Source organism: Anthonomus grandis, chromosome 1 (genome assembly GCF_022605725.1).
Source record: "Anthonomus grandis grandis chromosome 1, icAntGran1.3, whole genome shotgun sequence".
Taxonomy (NCBI): domain Eukaryota; kingdom Metazoa; phylum Arthropoda; class Insecta; order Coleoptera; family Curculionidae; genus Anthonomus; species Anthonomus grandis.
This window is the reverse complement of record NC_065546.1, coordinates 6,384,683-6,403,346: the sequence shown is the minus strand read 5'-3', so window position 1 is coordinate 6,403,346 and position 18,664 is coordinate 6,384,683. Positions and strand designations below refer to the sequence as shown.

General features: G+C 32.4%; 2 protein-coding genes across 2 annotated transcripts; both read left to right on the top strand.

Annotated features, from left to right (window-relative positions):
* Positions 1–2,077: 2,077 nt before the first annotated feature.
* LOC126740196 (superoxide dismutase [Cu-Zn]-like) lies at positions 2,078–4,315 on the top strand. Its single transcript, XM_050446130.1, has 4 exons — positions 2,078–2,372; positions 3,500–3,626; positions 3,681–3,775; positions 3,830–4,315. Exons 1-4 carry the CDS (start codon positions 2,178–2,180, stop codon positions 4,088–4,090), a joined length of 678 nt encoding a protein of 225 aa, XP_050302087.1. The 5' UTR covers positions 2,078–2,177; the 3' UTR covers positions 4,091–4,315.
* Positions 4,316–4,349: 34 nt separating this feature from the next.
* On the top strand, positions 4,350–16,195 carry LOC126740154 (malonate--CoA ligase ACSF3, mitochondrial-like). Its single transcript, XM_050446086.1, has 4 exons — positions 4,350–4,671; positions 13,544–13,819; positions 13,866–14,262; positions 14,316–16,195. The coding sequence occupies exons 1-4, from the start codon at positions 4,350–4,352 to the stop codon at positions 14,992–14,994; spliced, it is 1,674 nt and encodes a 557-aa protein (XP_050302043.1). The 3' UTR covers positions 14,995–16,195.
* Positions 16,196–18,664: the final 2,469 nt, after the last annotated feature.

Below are 18,664 nucleotides of genomic sequence, written 5' to 3'. Positions count from 1 at the left end.
CTTTAATTCTGGAAATACTTACTATTTCATTATTATTACTATTCTTAACAAAGGGTTAGGTTAGTTGGGATATTCGGATTCCGAAATGCTCGGATCGTACTTGCCGACATGTATTTCCCATTATTGGTTTCTTCAGGGCAAGTCAATTAAAAAACCAAGAGAAATTAAAAAATAGGGTAAATAATTAAGGGATCATGAACAGGAGGGAAACATTTTGTATCAATACATCCAGTTTTTAAATTATTCCAATCAACCTATCCTTTTGAGTATTTCACTTTTTATACTTACTTTGCTTTTTAAACTTACCCTTAGGTATTTACTATTCATAAATAGCTATAAAATATCTATAAAATTACGCGACTGGTTGAATAGGTTGCTTAAAAGCAACACACAACACACAAGGAAAATTCAACTAAATGATAATTTGACATAATAGGGCAGTTTTCTTACTCAGTAAATCTGTTTCGAAACATTCAAAAAATGCTATTCCTATATACATTCTATTATAATACTGTTGGTAAGGTCATTTCCTAGAATCTAGCTTTGATATAATTCAGTTTTCTACAATGTTTTATAGTTTTCTATTTGTGTTTTGGAAAAAAAAACGTTTTTTTTTATAGATCGAATAAGTATATCCCCAAAGCAAACCAACTTACCCTCACGTATACATAAATAATTCGTTAAACTCTTAATAACAGTGTTTTAAGAAAATCCTTCAGGAAACGTGAGAGGATCGAGTGCAGCCTACATTTTTAAATCGAGAAAAATTATATTTATTTTGATAAAGAAATAAAAATGACTTTGATTAATTTCTTTATGCCTCCTATCCTATTTCGCCAATTACATTAATATAGAACGCAGGATCAAAAATAGTACCAATTTGAATTTTATTTAGAGCGGGAAATTTAAAAACTAGTTAAAAGGGCGTCTCAATATATATTCATTCTTATTATTTTTATGAAGGTTGTTTTATCCACTTTTCTATTTCAAAAATTTAAGGATGTCGGGAAAATAAAATTATAATAAGTGTTTTTATATTTGGAGACTTTTAATAACACAGAGATCAGCTTAATAACTTATTATTAATGGTCTTAATAAATTTGAAATTCTTCCGTTTGGCCTAAGGCCACTTATGAATCGAAAACAACGATAATCACAATGAGTAGGTATTACTCCTTAATTAAAACTCTTACATACACATTACACATCCGTAGTAAAAAACGCATGTTCTATATGACCTTACACAAAGGAAGACGTCACTATACAAAAATTATGGTATTCCTAGTTCTTCTAACACGTGTTTATTTTACCTTATTGTCTGATACACAGTGTATGAGAAAGAAAATTGATTTTTTTTGATTTCTAACACAAAAGAAATGAGAACATATACTATACTATATTGTATCTTAATAATCTTAATATTCGATAAATATTCTGAAATAGGTATATATGAACATTCCATGGATAAGATTTTTATCTAAATCAGCATTATGAATAATTATCCTAATTTAATTTAATTAAAAAAAAATGATGTATCTAAATTAAAATAATTTTTTTAAGGGTGCATCGCATAGGTCCTTTTTATTTAAAGTGACTTTACATAATATGGGTTCTGTTAAAATCGAGATGCATATTGCATACCCATTTGCTAGGAAATTAACATTGTAATTTAGTAATTAACTTTTTTTTGGCAAATAAATGTTTTTTGTATTTTTTTTTGAATTCCTGAAATATTTAATTTGATTTTTTTTCAATTTAGCGCGATCAGTAATATCAGAGCGCTTAATTAAAATTCAAAGACCTCACTTGATTAGTTAGGTAAAGAGGATCAATGACATTTTCAAAAAACAAATGGTTTTCTAGTTGTAGAATTAGCCTATAGCTGTGGTTTTTTTTGAGCAACCCTATAGTAATTTATAAACGGACAAAACTGTCAATATAAGACATCAATTTAAACAATCACCGTAATTATTTTTAAGCGTATATTGAAATAGTGAGACGTTCAATGATTAAATTATGTGTCATGAAATTTACATCATCCTTTTAGATGGTATTTATAGGATATTTAACCGATAATTCTCTTAGTTCCTTTGTATAATTAAAGTTGAAAGGAATACATTCAGTATTTTTTATTCTATATGCTACCGTTACCGCTAATATTTATTTAATTTAACAAAATGGAATTAAAACTTAAGCTGTTCTTATACTGCTTGTCTGTGTGTTCACACAGTTTAGTTAACGGGTCAGTTCTTAGGGAAGTTGAAAAGAATATGATAGGTAGTGATGGTAGACCTTTAACCATCAAGGCTTATCCTGCTGTTGAAAATTACCAAAGTGATCTTTATGAAGTGTTTCAGGAACCTTTCAATTTTGTAAGTATATTTGGGTTCAACTTAACATAGTGATCCAGTAGGAATTAAAAAACGACTTAAAAAAGTCTTCTTATTCAGATCAAAAAGCATTAACGAAAAAATTTGAAATTCTTAGTACCTATCGGGTTTATTTTAATTTTTAAGATGTCAACGAGTGAGAATAGCACAATATACAGATATCTTTAATTTGAAATAAAATTCTCCAATTGCTCATGAAGACTGATCTTTTATGTTAATTACTAATAAAGACTTTAATTGGATAATCTTAAAATTTATAATGTGTAGATTATTCTGGTTTCATTGAGCTTGATCATAAAAAATCTGATCTTAACACTGATCACTATTAAATTTAAATTTAATCAAGAGAAAAAATCGAAAGTAAAGAAATTACCTTTTAATAGTAAAATACCTCTTAAAGTAATTTTAATTATTATTTTTTGTCCAGAGGTAAATATCTCCTCAATTTAAATATCTCCTATATTCTTTAAACTATTAGGTACTGGAAGAGTAGAGATTAACTTTAACCAACTACGAGGGATTAAATATAAGGGATAAATTAGTTATTGATCAAATGCCCTGAATAAGAAAGGGACTATAGCCTATACATCAGTTTTAATAAAAACAACTCCCTGAATCAACAATTTAACCACCTGAAAAAAATTATTTTAACAAGAGCCTACTCAGAACAAGAAACAGAATTTTAACTAGATAAAGAAATTTACTTAAAAAAAAATCTGCGGCTAAAACTACCTAAATAATCGTACGTAAAAGTACTTTCAAGAAACCGAAAATTATTTGACTTACCTGGCAAGAATTAATGAAAAAATATCTGGAATTATCAGCAAATGTTTTGAAAAGTTTAACCAAGAAATCAGTAGCCTAAAACGAGCCCAAATATCTGAAAATTTTGAAACGCACCTTAGATCAAGTCTGGAAGTCAGGATTTATAGGGTTAGGTCTTGTAATAATATACGCTTTTTCCATTTAAAATAGCATCCAGAAATTTAAAATATCCAATGCTGTGGATGAGCCTGTGGCCATGAGCTTATGGTCTCTGGATACTGTTAGTTAGAGTTCTAACCCAACCCAACCTAACTCAACAAAAATTTTCGTTTTTTGCTCTGTAGAACATAAGGCAACAAGCAGCTGTAGTAGTTTTAACAAGCGAATCAGATGAAGCCATCAAAGGAGAGATAATTTTCCTTCAAAAACATCCACCTGGCGGTCCAATTTTCATAAGAGGCAACATAACCGGTAAGCACCACACATAATTAATTCGCTTCTAATTTTAACCCAACTCTACTTAAGGACTTTCGGAAGGCAAGCACGGTCTTCATATCCAGCAAGCTGGAGATCTAAGAGAAGGTTGTGAGAAGTTGGGAGGACATTTTAATCCATTCCTGGTAAGCATAATCTATACTCGTATGATTTTTGGTCATAGCTAGATCTTTCTTTAGCTTCACCATGGAGGTCCAAGATCTCCCATACGCCATGTAGGAGACCTGGGAAATATCGAAGCAAAAGAAAATGGCGTGGCAGAAATTGTAACAATTGATCCCCTTATCTCCCTTTCCGGAGGCCCAAAGGGAATCGTGGGAAGGGCGTTAGTGGTAACTGAAAATGAAGATGATTTGGGTCAAGGAGGAAATGCTAATAGTCTTGTAGATGGTAATGCTGGGAAACCTGTCGCCTGTGGAATAATTGCTTATATTAGATAGAAATAATTGTGATAAAAGCTTTATATAATTTCTTCCTAGAGCATTCAATTTAAAAGTTTGCGTCTTAATGTGTACTCGGCCTAAAAAATGACGATGATATTCTATTTTTACATACTATTTTATCGTAACATCGCTTACTCACGTTATAGTTGATAAGGCGAATCTTATCTACAGGTAAACTTATTGTATGATAATTGGTTTTTAATTAAAAATTTGATAATCCAATGGAAATTTATTTATTTATTTTAATTTAACTACGATGTTTCCGTTACGAAGGATATTTATTAAGAAAAACCTGATAATCAGGCCGCTGTCTAATAAACGTCAAACTGCCACAAATATTCAAGAAATCGAAGTTAAATCAGTGTTCCACAATGTTTCCAGCTATAAGAATAAGACGGCAATTATTGACAATACTGGCAATTACACCTTTGGGAGTATTTTTGCCGAAGCTGATAGCCTATCCAAGAAAATTGTAATTCAGTTAAACGGAAAAACTGGCGAACGAGTTTTGTTTTTATGTCCCAACGATGCCAGTTATGTGGTGACAATTTGGGCCATTTGGTTGGCAGGACAAATTGGTAAGTAGAAATAATATTGAAACCAGAGTAGGATAAGTTAAACATGAAAAAGTAGTTCAGGAATGTTGAGAGGTTTATAGAAGAAAAATCGTTTTAATTTTCATAGAATGGAAGAAAAGATTAGTTAGGGAAACATACGAAATGGAAATCATAAATTCTTTTTTCTTTATTTTGGAAAACGTTTTGGGTTTTAGATTATTGTTTTTATTTGTATTTTTAAAATGCTTGAAAAGGGATATAAACATCGTTTGGTTTTTAATTAAATAAAATTCCGACCTATAAACCGAACTGTTGGCAATATTAAAACTTAAAGTGTTTAATTTTATTTGACCTTAAATCCAATTTTTTTAATTGAATGGCCCTACTGTAGTCTATAGGATTCCAGCCCTAAACTACTTTCTCTGGGCATTTAAAAAGTAAAGGTATTGTATCTTTTAATATGAATTAAAAACGTCGCCATTATCCATAGAAATAAATAAATCTAAAAAATTTGAAAGAAAAATTATAATATCTACATATTTTAGAATATAAATGTGTATTTTTGCTTAATTAGAGAATATGTCTCCGCAAAAGAATAATATACAGGGTGTTCCGTTGATCATGTTACAAACTTCTAGGGCAGATAGAAAACGTCAAAAGGAAAACAAAAGTTCATATAAACATGGGTCTGGAAAAGCTTCCTCAGGAAGCTAGAGCTCTTTGAAAATAACCTTTAAAAACTAGTTTTTTTTTAATAGCTTCGGTACTACTTCCTCAAAATCCGGGATTCGATGTTCCTTTGCGCGCCATTATCTCGGCGTTTTATTTTAACGGAGCCAGTCTCCCTGAGCCGTTGATTGACCCTTTCAAAAAGTGTGTGAGCTGGGATTCGCCTTTCGGGAAACCGCTCTTCCACAAAAACGGTGATATTTACCGACTTTTACTAAGAGCACCGTTTTTATGTAAAAAACATAGGAACATCATAATCTAATGCCCAAACGGACAGAAATTAAAGTCTTAAAGAAATGGGCCTAAATTTACCAAATACCCGATACTGTAATATATACATACTGAAGCCCCTGGTAATTTTTTTTTTATTTAGTAGGTTCAAAAGAATAAACGTACTAACAATAATTTACCTCCTAAAATTGGTTGCGGTAGCTAAAGTAGTTCCGGAGCTATTAAGAAAAAACTAGTTTTTAAAGGTTATTTTCAAAGAGCTCTAGCTCCCTGAAGAAGCTTTTCCGGACCCATGTTTATATGAACTTTTGTTTTTCTTTTGACGTTTTCTATCTGCCCTAGAAGTTTGTAAAATGATCAACGGAACACCCTGTATAAAAAATATAATAATATAAGTTAAAATCTTTTTACATTTCAGAGATTATTGAAAAAAAGACAGAATTAAAAAAATCTTTAATGCGGTTTCACTTAAAATGAAGATTTCATATTTCCATATTTAAATTATTAGTAATGATGGTAATAATGGTATTTTTTTACAAATGTGAAGCATATGATCTTGAAATTGTCAGTGTCAGCCATGTATTTTAATACACTTTCATTAAAACTAATTTTTAAATAAATCACAATTTGATCTGTTCCACCATATTTGATTATTCCATAATAAATAAATGGGGACATTTTCGAAGAAACGCTTAGACACAGATTGGTATTTTTACATGCCTATTTTTCTTCAATAAAAAATCATACAGGGTCTGTTATGCAACAGTGGTCAATATCAACTTTTTTATTTTAAATGCGACATCCAGAATATTTTTTTTGGTTTTATCAATTCGTCAAAACACACTCAAAAACAAAAAAAAATAACGTCAATATAGGAGATATTCAATATGCTCGCTAAAAACTTCTTCTTTTAACGTTACTCAACATCTCAGAAGTGACCGAACTAATCGCAACCGCTATTATTGTCTTTCTAAGTCAGCTAAGTCTAGCGGTTTAGTTTTGTAGATAATATTTTTGATATATTCCCATAAATTCAATATTCCCCACATTTTTCAACTAAATTAGAATCATTAAATCAACGAATAAATAAAAATAATGTAATTTTGGTTTGCGCTGATATGAACTGTTCAACTGTGCGATGGGAAAAGGAAAACAATAATTTATTTTTAACCCCTTTTCAAGTATCTAAGGAATACCTCGATATCATCGAAAATCTTTCATTTGCAGGTCTAATACAATTTAATTACCTAAAAAATAATTGTAATAATACATTAGATCTAATATTATGTAATGAAGAACGTGTTTCAAATTTGTTGCATTGTGATAGCCAGGATAGCCTTGATTGTGGAGGACCCTAAGCATCCAGCCATTGAATTTGGCCAAATATTTTTAATAATTCCTTAAATCATAATTTAAACACTTTTTATAATATTTTAAATGAAATTGTTGGAGAGAAGGTACCCATCGTGCGGAAAAATGTACGTTTTTCGGTTTACTTTACACAGGCCACAATAAAGGTTGTTAAAGAAAAAAATTAATTCCACAAAAAATGGAAAATTTACAATAATATTTCTGATTACAATACTTTCAGGCTTTTGCGGAGTAGATCTAAAAAACTTATAGAACAAGATTTAAGGAATTAGGTACAATCCTTAGAAAGTGATATTCCGCATGATAGTAAAAAATTCTGGAAAATGGTTTCTATAAATAAAAAAGGCTCAGGTATCCCAGCTAAAATGAAATATATGGATAGGGAGTCCTCGAACAGTCAAGATATCTCTAACATGTTTGCGGAGTTTTTTGAGAGTGTTTTTGTTAGACCCAGCTCTTTGGTATACGATAATAGCGATGATTTAAATACTAATAACAATTTTTTACATTCTATTTATCTTTCTGAATCTGAAACTCTCGAAGCATTAAAAACACTTGATCCCAAAAAGGGCGCAGGCCCAGATAATTTTCCATCCTTCTTTCTTAAGAGTTGTGCAATGGGTCTCGCCCCTCCCCTGACCTTAATTTTTAATCAATCACTGTCGTTCGGTGTTTTTCCGGATAAATGGAAACGTTCATATGTCATTCCAATATTTAAAAACAATGAAAAAAACGTAATTAACAATTACCGACCAATAAGTAAGCTTTGTATTTTTGCCAAGGCTTTTAAAAAAAATAATTTATAAATATATTTTTAATGTTGTCAAACGTTTGCTAATTTCTGAACAACATGGATTTTTACCAAATAAATCCATTGAATCTAACCTTCTTGAATATACGGATTACATTAGAGAAAACATGGATAGCGGAGTTCAGGTGGATGCTATCTACACCGATTTTAGTAAAGCTTTTGACAAAATTGATCATAATGAAATATAAATTAAAAAGAGTCGGAGTGGATGGCATTTTTCTGGACTGGTGCGATCCTATTTAAGAGGTCGTACTTTTTCTGTATTGGTAAATGAGGTTGAATCTATGAATATAAAAGTTACCTCTAGTCTGGGGTACCGCAAGGATCCCATCTAGGACCTCTGCTCTTTCTTATTTATCTTGATAATGTAAAACTTTGTTTTTCAAACTCTATGGTTCTTGGATTCGCCGATGACTTAAAAATTTACAAACAAATTAAAACTCCGCACGATTGTGAATTGCTGCAAAAGGACTTAGATCAATTTCATAAATACTGTCTAAAAAATAACTTGTTTATAAATTCAAATAAATATAATGTTATCAGTTTCACTAGAAATAAAAATCCAATTCAATACAATTACAGAATTGGTAACAGTGCCTTAAGTAGAGAAAACGAGGTTAGAGATCTGGGCTTGACACTTGACAATAAAACTTACATTTGAAAAACATATAGACTTAACAATTTCAAAGAGTTTTAAAATGTTGGTCTTCATAAATAGACAATCTAACTTATTTTCAAATCCAAATACTACAAATACAATACTCTATTATGCTTATGTACACAGCAAGCTTAATTTTGCTTCAATAATCTGTCGAGTCCTATTATCAAATTTATAAAGATGCAATCGAAAGGGTACAAAAAAGGTTTTTGAAGTCATTTTTATTCAAATATGGTAACCAGCTTCAGCTTACTAGTATAGCATCTGTGAGAAATCATTATAATATTTTAACTCTCCAGGATCGAAGGATTTTATCTGATATTATGTTTCTTTATAAAATATTAACAGGTAAAGTAGAGTCTCCTCATTTGTTAAGCAAAATCTCATTTAATATAGCGCCGAGAGCATTTAGGGTAAACCATTTGTTCAAGGTCCCATTTAGACACACTTTGCATGCTCAAAATTCTCCTATAATAAGGATGATGCGTGAGATTTGGATTTTTTCAACCTGTCTGAAATAAAACTGAAGCAAATAATTAAAAGCGCCTTTCTGTCAGAGATTTAGATATTTAAGTTTAAGAAAACATTTCTTTTTTATATGTTTATATAAGTTCCAAAGTAGGTAAAATTTTCTTGATGAATTTTTTTGGTTTTTTAGTTAGTATTTCTTAGTTTTTAGTTAACTTAGTATACATTTTGATGTGGATACTGTTGTAGGTTAACCTGTTTGTATCCTTAAAAGATTATAATTAAATAATGATGTCAAATCAGAGCATCATGCTGACCATACAATTTCCCTATCGGCCGATTTAGCAATATTCGGTTTAGGTACTACCGGATATTCATCTATGGTAATGCTCTTCTATCCATCTTGCTGAAACCATATAACATTAGCTGGAACTTGTAGGTTTGCTGGATTAGGATATAAGTTTGTCAAAGTTGGCACGACCTTATTTTTGAGCAGTGTTAAATAATTATCACCATTCAAATTGCCTATCGATAAACAAAGAATCCATGATATGATCTCCAATAATTCCTGCCCAAAGATTGACCTTTGCAGGGTATGTTGTTCTCTTATCCAGTGAGAATTTTCTTTACACCAATAGCGGCAATTTTGTCAGTTAGTATAAAGTGTAAAGCTGCACTCATCAAAAAACAAAACATTCTCTGATTGGATCTCATTCTTATCTAACTTTGCCATCATTTGGTCACAAAAATCCATTCTCCTGTCAAAATCCGCTTCCATGAGTTCTTGAGTTGGTATGAATTTTTGAGGGATGCATCGAACTAATATTGGCTCTGCTTTTTGACCAGAAATATGTGGATTTTCTTCAAAGTCAAACCAATTTGTTACTATCATTTACTGCATTTGCAACTGCTTTTTTAGTTTGCCTTACATATCCAAGGTCGCGAAACTGCTTTTCTATTTTACTAATGGTCTCGTGAGAAATACTAAGAAAATTAGTATATTTTTTATGGAATAGCTGAACAACTTGCATTTGTGTCCGTGTGTTAACGCCATAATCCATCTTCTGGTAAGCAGTTAACAAAATTCAACTAGGGGAGGCTGGCCTAAAATGATATACTAGGGTAAAACAACATAGGTACAAAATCTCCAACTTGGCAACAGTATTTTTCGGAATAACTTTATGTCAACAGTGTCTCGGCATGTCTTTATATTACGCGTATTAAAAATATCGAGATTAGTTTGGCTTCATAGGGCGTGCTCTGTATTTTTTCAAGTCTACAAAATGTTTGTGTTTTAAAACAGAGGATTTAACTAAAGTATTTAAAGTTTAATTTTTTACGCTCTAACCAATTACAGGTATGTATTAATCTTATTTATTGGTAAAATAACAACATTTTAACATTTTTTTTTGATAAATAACATTTTTATAAATAAACATGTGTTTGTGGCGCGAGTTGGGTAAAATGACATATGACCTATATGGCTAAAATGACATAGTATGTCATTTTGCCCTTATTTTTTTACAATTTTTTTAGAATGGTTGGAAATTACTCAAGAAAAACCACGCGTCAGTCTTGGGATCCGTTACAGATGCAAAAAGCTATTGCGGCAGTACAAAGTAGAGAAATGGGCTGACTCAAAACTTCAAAAACATTTGGTGTACCCCAGGCTACGCTAAGAAGACGAGCATCGGACAAAAATAAAAGAGTCAAAGCTACTGATAAGGGTCTAGGCCGATACGAAACCCCGTTTTCCGTAGAGTTGGAGAGGGACCTAGTTCAACATATCAAATTATTGGAATCTTGTTTATTTGGTTTATCATGCGATGAAGTTCGTTCCTTGGCGTATCAACTGGCAGAAAGAAATAGAATTGCACACAGGTTTAACTCAACTACTAAAATGGCTGGTTGGGATTGGCTACGTAGATTTAGGTCCAGAAACCCCGATATATCTCTTAGAAAGCCTGAAGCTACTTCGGCCGCTAGAGCACAATCCTTCAATAAACCGCAAATTGCTAATTTTTTTAGAACTTTTCAAGAGACAATTGAAAGAGAGCATATCAACCCCACGCGCATTTGGAATGTAGACGAATCTGGCCTGTCTACTGTCCAAAAATCTAGGCGAATACTTGCTACCAAAGGTCGAAAACAAGTTGGCTTAATTTCAAGTGCTAAAAGGGGCAACATATTACAGCTGTGGTTTGCATGAGCGCAGCAGGAGCCTATATTCCCCCATCATTATTTTTTCCCAGAAAAAACTGGAAAAAGGAACTGACCGACGAGGTTCCCTCAGGTACATTGGGAATCGCTCAGGAGACAGGCTGGATGACGGGCGAGATTTTTCTAAAATGGATGCAATATTTTAGAGAATATTCTAATCCTTCAAAGGCAAATAAAGAAAAACAAATAAGAAATGATGTTTCCCACCTCATTGCACCCACCGGCTGCAACCTTTAGATGTGTGCTTTTTTGGGCCATTAAAAACATTTTATGACAAAGAAGTTACAAAATGGCTAAAATGTCATCCAGGCAGAACTGTTTCTTCATATCAGATTGGCGGGTTATTTGCTGCAGCATATGGAAAAGCAGCTACAAATCAAAATGCTGTAAGTGGGTTTATGAAAACAGGAATATGGCCGCTAAACCCAGATATATTTCCTGATTATCTGTTTAACCCTTCAATGGTCACAGATAGATATCAAGATGGTGATATTCAAGTGGCTACCATTCATTGAATATAAACAATATTTCAGTTATTCGCCCAGAAGACATTTCCCCTCTTCCAAGTTCATCCGGGATACAAGCAAACCCAAAAAAGCGGAAGGCAGAAGGAACCAAAGTGCTTACGAGTACCCCAATATTAGAGGAACTTAAAGCTAGAGAAGCGGAAAAACAAGCTCTGATAATGAAGAGCCGTTTCAAGATGAAGATGACGAAGATTATCCGCCCTGCCTATATTGTAACAGTTTGTACTCTATGTCCAAGTCTAAGGAAACATGGGTTAGATGTCAATCGTGCTCGAAATGGGCACATTGTGAGTGTGCTGGTATTTCTAAAAGAAGCAAACAATATGTATGTGAACTTTGTTAGTTTTAACTTGTAATGACCTTATGTACCTATGTAAGTTTCTTATGTCATTTTACCCAAGTATGCTCGGGTAAAATGACACATTTATATATTTTTTTCGCCAGGATTATTCATTTATTTTTAAAAAATTAGGTTATTTTCTTATTATAAACCTTTAGTATTATAAATTACTAATGATTTTGTATGTTTACATTAAAATAATAAAAAATTAATAAGCAAAATAAAGTGGTATGTTATTTTAGGCCAGTCTTCCCTACGACAATTTTCAAGGTAAAGCATCTTAACCAAAGTGAATGAGACAATTTTTTTTAGTCTCATATCAGTAAGAATGTATATTGAAATGGTTTATGTTTACTTTCCCATTATCAAATTTGAAAAGGGAATTAAGTATTAAGTAGTGTTTCTAACGAATTTTTGCAATAAATCGGTTACTACACATTACTCGGTTTATAATATCTCCAAAACAGTTGAAAATTGGTATACGATATAATTTTTTTTGTTGTAAAATTAACATTAAAATAAAAAAAAATTAGCCAAGTAAAAATATGACGATACGTCTGAGCGTTTTTCGATAAGATTTTCTTTAGAAAAAATATCATATTATTATCATGCTAGAATGCAACACTATAAATTCTAATATGATATCATGAACATTATGTGTAGTGCTGTAAAGGGGGAAACGTTCTCTTGGTGCTGTGGCAAATATTTGCGAACGTTTGCGCAGGATAAATCGTCTGTGGGCGCCTGATAGATCGTTCTCTCAATACCTAAACATCTGCGAAGTACTATGGAGTACTGTTGGCAAAATAGATCCTGTAACGTGGTGGCAGGGATATACTCTTCCACGTTTACAACTTCCTCTTGGCGATCAGGTCTATGATTCATTATTAAGATTAGAATCTAAGAATTCAGAGACTGATGATTCTGATTAAATTGTCCTGTAGCGTCCACGATTCAAGTAGTAGCGTTGCGCCAGAAAGACGATGGGCTTGACTCCCCTTGACCTCGATATGGATCCTGCATTATAGTATCTGGTTAGGTTAAAATTGTAATTTTTGGTTTACTGCAGATTGCCGTTTGATTATTTTTATATAAAGCATTTTTCAAGTTACTGTTTACCTCTTACATACGGTTTCTAGATCACGTAACTTTGCTATCTATACACATATAGCACACACATAACACAAATCATTTTAAGTTTCTAAGAATATAATATGAAATATTTGGTAACGTATATTGTTGTATAATATCTTTAAGCCCTTTTTTAATGATAAATATATTCTTGTACTATTTGATGTTATTTAGTGAAGACTTTTTTTAAGTTAAAACAAAAATTCGTTAAATTTTTTCTTGTAAAGCATTAGGAGAATATTGATATTCGATTATGCTCGTTTATTCTCATTCGTGATCGGGAAATGTTTTTCTAAAATACGTGCTGGAGAATTTTACATCACTAATTATGTGCAAACGTAAAATCTCATTTTCGTACTTTTCATGATATATAATTTATAATATGCACATTTTTTTTTTCATTTTAGCTGTTCCTCTAAGCCCTCTTCATCCAGAATCTCTTCTGGAATACTACGTAGAAGACACCAAGAGTCAGCTTCTACTCTCCTCACTACAGTTTGAAAACCAAATGGGAGAGTTATCCAAAAAATTAAATAAAAGCTTGATGGTCCTGGATAACAACTTATTAAAACTAGATAGTTCCAAAAGAGTGATCGATGATTCCTCACAAGATTCCTTATTACCTTACGTGAAAAGTGAAGCAATGATTTTGTATACTAGTGGCACAACTGGAAAACCTAAAGGTAAGGGCTTATTGGAAATATTAAAAAATTCAAAGCATTTTTGCAGGAGTGGTTTTGACACATAAAAACATTTTTACTCAAATGAAGATTTTGACTGAATCATGGAAATGGTCGGATAAAGATGTTATTTTACACACGTTGCCTCTACACCATGTGCATGGTACTATAAATGCCTTATTTTGCCCACTTTTTATGGGTGCAACTACTATAATGCTACCAAAGTTTAATGCTAAAGAAGTGTGGTCTTATTTGCTAAATAGACAGAATAAAAATAACGATAAGGTTTCTGTTTTTATGGCAGTTCCAACCATTTACTCCAAGTTGGTTGAGGAATTTAACAATAATTTACATAAAGAAGCTGAGGACATTAGGCAATATTTGGTAAATAACTTTAGGCTTATGGTTAGTGGTTCAGCCCCTTTACCAGAACCTTTATTTAACAGGTAAATTTTTCAAAATAAATTATAAGTTAAATAAAGTTAAGTTCTTATTTAAGATGGTATGAAATCACTGGCCATCAACTTCTTGAGCGTTACGGTATGACTGAAATAGGCATGTGCCTCTCAAATGCCTACAAAGCTGAACGGGAGCCGGGATATGTAGGATTACCCTTACCAACAGTTTCAGTGGCCTTAGCTGATCAGGAAACTGGAAAAATCTTATTAAAGTATGACGAAAATACTGCTAACTCTAACTTGGAAGATGTTTCAGGAGAACTTCTTGTAAAAGGAGACAGCGTCTTTAAAGAATATTTTAATAAACCAAAAGAGACTGCTAAAGAGTTTAATCAAGACGGTTGGTTTAAAACGGGTGACATGGCACAATACGTAAAAAACAAAAATAAAATAAAAATGCTAGGAAGAAAAAGTGTGGATATCATTAAAAGTGGTGGCTATAAAATAAGCGCATTGCAAATTGAAACCCTTTTGTTAGCTCACCCTGATATTAAAGAATGTGCGGTTTTGGGGGTGCCAGATGTGACTTATGGTGAAAAAGTTGCGGCTGTTTTAGTGCTCGAGGAGGGACATAAGATAGACTTTGAGGACTTAAGGGAGTGGGCCAAAGAAAAAATGCCAAAATACTGGATTCCTAGTATATTGAAGATTGTGAAAGAGATTCCTAAAAATGCTATGGGTAAAATTAATAAGAAAGCACTTCTTAAAGAGCTATTTTAAAAAAAAATTGGGGGTTTTTAAGTATTATACAGAATGTTACAAAATTCGGCGCATATATTTTAAAAGCATATTGTTGGAGACAAAGTAAGACTTTTTTCCCTATAAACAGGTGTCCTAAAATGCTCCCCCTCAGAGCTACAGCCTGCGCAAATTGCTTGAAGAAAATCGATTATTTGGTACACTGACTACAGTTATACGTAAAATCTTCTGAAAATTTGGAACTCGTTTTTTTTTTTGAGTGCTTTTGACATTTTCCATCCCAAAAATGGTGGAAACCCAGATTTAGGAGGGCTTACCCTTGTAATGGCCCATAACTTAGATAAGAACTTTGAAAATCTAGAACAGCATCTAGTTAGCAATGAAAAAATCTAAAATTATTGAATATTTTCGATACATTTAATTTGATTTCACAAAAATTAAAGCCGTCACGGCCCACTTCGTTTTTTCTAATATGATAGTTTAATCAGGCAATAATGCTCCTCTTTCGTTTCTCAGCGATTTTCTCAAAAACGGTTAATTGTATATCAAAAAAATGGAAGAAATCAAAATTTTAGATTTTTTCCATAGCTAACTAGATGCTGTTGCTAGATTTTTTATTTTCTTATAGGAATCGCGACCATCAGAAGGGTAAAGGGTAAGCCTCCCTGAATCCTTTTAGATTTACATCATTTTAGCGATGGAAAATTTAAAAAACTCCTAAGAAACGGAGAAAAATTTTCAGAAGATTTGACGCATAAATGTAGTCATAGTTCTAAATAATCGATTTTCATTAATCAATTTGCGCGGGCTGTAACTCTGAGAGGGATCATTTTAAGACACATGTTTATAGCAAAACAAAGTCCTATTTTGACTCCAATAATACACTCTGAAAGTATGTGCACCGAATTTTGTAACAACACCCTGTATATGTTGTCAGTATATTTGATTAGGTTGGGAGAAATACAGTAATTATTTTATGAAGTAAAATAGTTTTGTTTAATTCTAAAAGTATAATGAAGGATCATAAGAAATGATGACAAATATCCCAAATCTTCGGGAGGAAATTAAAACTAGTTTTAATGTTCTCCCGAAGATGCTAAAATTGTTAGCGGAATACATGTCCAGAATAAGTTGGTAAAACTGTTGTTGTATGATTTGAGTGTCATACTGAAGGTTCCAACTATAGGACTATGCAAATATCTCAGTATATTTATTTATGTTATTTGTGATAGTTTATTATTTCACTTATTTTATATTTCATTACTGAAAATAAAGAAAGTACATAGAAAAACGCAAATAGAAATACAATGTATTTCTTTGCATACAGTTATCTGAACGTTTCTGTGCTTTCTCTCAAAAATACTTACCTACTCTATTTGTTATTGAGTAGATAATACAAGCGTACTCCAAATCTAGTCACAGAGTAGCCTTGATTTATCACTAGCGTTAACGCAATTTCTGTACTTTACATTATTTATAGACAGAAAACATTGGATGCATGCTCGGTAAATAGCAAGCGGTTTGTTGTACTCGATCTGTCAAGCCCAAGGCACAAAATCCCAGTTAAGGTTATTATTGATTTCATTACTAACTTCATGAAACTACGAACTCAATTATAGCCAGCAAAGATACTAGCAATATCTTCATCTCAAACTGGCAGTTTCTCATAATTTCAGGCAGTCCTCCCAGAAAAATACAATATCCGCATTATCCAGATAGAAATGGAGAAATTCAATGATGTTATTAAGAAATATTAAAAACGTGGATTCACTTATTTTTATATAAAAGACACTTTACAATAATACTGAGATTTATATTTGTAAAGTGTAAAGTATAAAGAGTGCCTCCTGATTAAGTCGGCACTATTGGCACCTATCATTGTTAATACACTGCTCAACAATCGAAGTGGATATTATAAAAATCTGAAATTTTAGTTTGCCAATGATTTAAAATAAAACAAAATTAAATGTAATAAATAAATCTCTATTAAGTTCACTCACAATAGCTCCAAAGAAAATTAAATAAACAGATATCTCCTAAAAAATTTAAATTTTTAACACACAACAGGAAAAATTAAAATAAAATTACACCCTGTAAAGCGTGCCCCAAAGTCCTGTCATGAAAATTAATACCTCGTAGGTCCACCCCTGGCTCGTCTTAGTGCTGTCACCCAGCTATGCCAACATAGCTCTTATTAAGTTGTTAATGTAGTGTTGAGGAATGTTTTTCCATATTTCCGGTAATTGATTGGCTAGTTGTTCTAAGGTTAGAGGTGGCTATTTGAGCTGGTTTAATCTTCGAGACATTTCGGCCCATACCTACGTGTTCAATGCAATTCATGTCCGGTGAATGTGGTGGCCAGTCCATTCTGGTAATGCCATGAAATTCAATGCGATCATTGACAATTCTCGCACGGTGCGGGCGCGCATTATCATCGATTAAAACGAATTCTTCGCCTATTGCACCAAAAAATGGTACAATTATGTTCTCTATAATAATGTCTCTATATCGTATAGCGTTCATTGTTTCATTTCTTAATACCACTAAATCGGTGCGGCCATCGAAACATATGCCTCCTCAAACGCAAACTGAACCGCCTCCAAAAAGGGTAGTGGACGCCATCAAATTTTCATGGTATCGCTGTCCCCTTTCCCTCCACACCAAAATTCTACCAACACAAATATGTAGCCGAAATCTGGACTCATCCGTAAACATACAAGACCTCCAGTTTTGAAAATTCCAATTACTGTGTTCTATTTCCCACCGATTTCTACATGCACGATGTTCCCCCGACAACCGTGGATGTGTGGCACGTCGTCTGGCTCTGGGTCTTAAATTGGACGCATGTAATCTTCTTCTAACAGTCTGATTAGAAATTACCCTCCCAGTAGCATGCCTTAAGTAGCTGTTAATTTTCGAAGCCGTAAATGTTCGGTTTCTTCTTGCGGTTACTGTTATATAGCGGTCTTGAGCATGAGTTGTAGCACGTTCTCGGTCTCCACCATGCCTGTAAGCTGCAGACCCAGTCTCTATATATCGATAGGCCCTCCTGTAGCCAACGTACTAATTGCTCGAGTTGCACTGTTTCTAACCGTCGTAGAACCATTATTTTTGAGAAAGTAAAGAGATTTATTGGTAACAATGAGAATAGTAAAGTCTCTACAAGCACTTTTATGTGACTAAATTGTTAGGATTTTGAAACCGAATTCTTTAAAAGAGATAAGAATGTATGAAAAAAAGGAAAAAATGACAAAAAATATTTGCTATCAACAGGATTTACTCATAGCTTAAAACGCAACTTGATGAATTTTATTTTTTTAGGCAAATTTCGGTAATTTATAAAATATCCAGTTCGATTGTTGAGCAGTTTATTTTAGGATACATGCTTAGTTAAATGAGAAAACTGGTGGAATTTTGTCTGTTGATTAAAATGGTGAAAATAAAAAATTAGCATTGCGTGTTCGAGAAAATGAATATTTTTACATAAATCAAAAGATAATAATTTTCTTAATACAAAAGTTTATTAACCCTAATAGCCTAAACATAAAAATTAAAAAGTTGCAGCAATATTATAATTTTACCACGTTATTAATATCAGCAAGTTGACTTGGAAAACACGCGTCTTTGTAGTTTTTAAGATTGAAATTCCATGTACTGATCGGATTTTTTATACACTTCATTCTGTATGTAA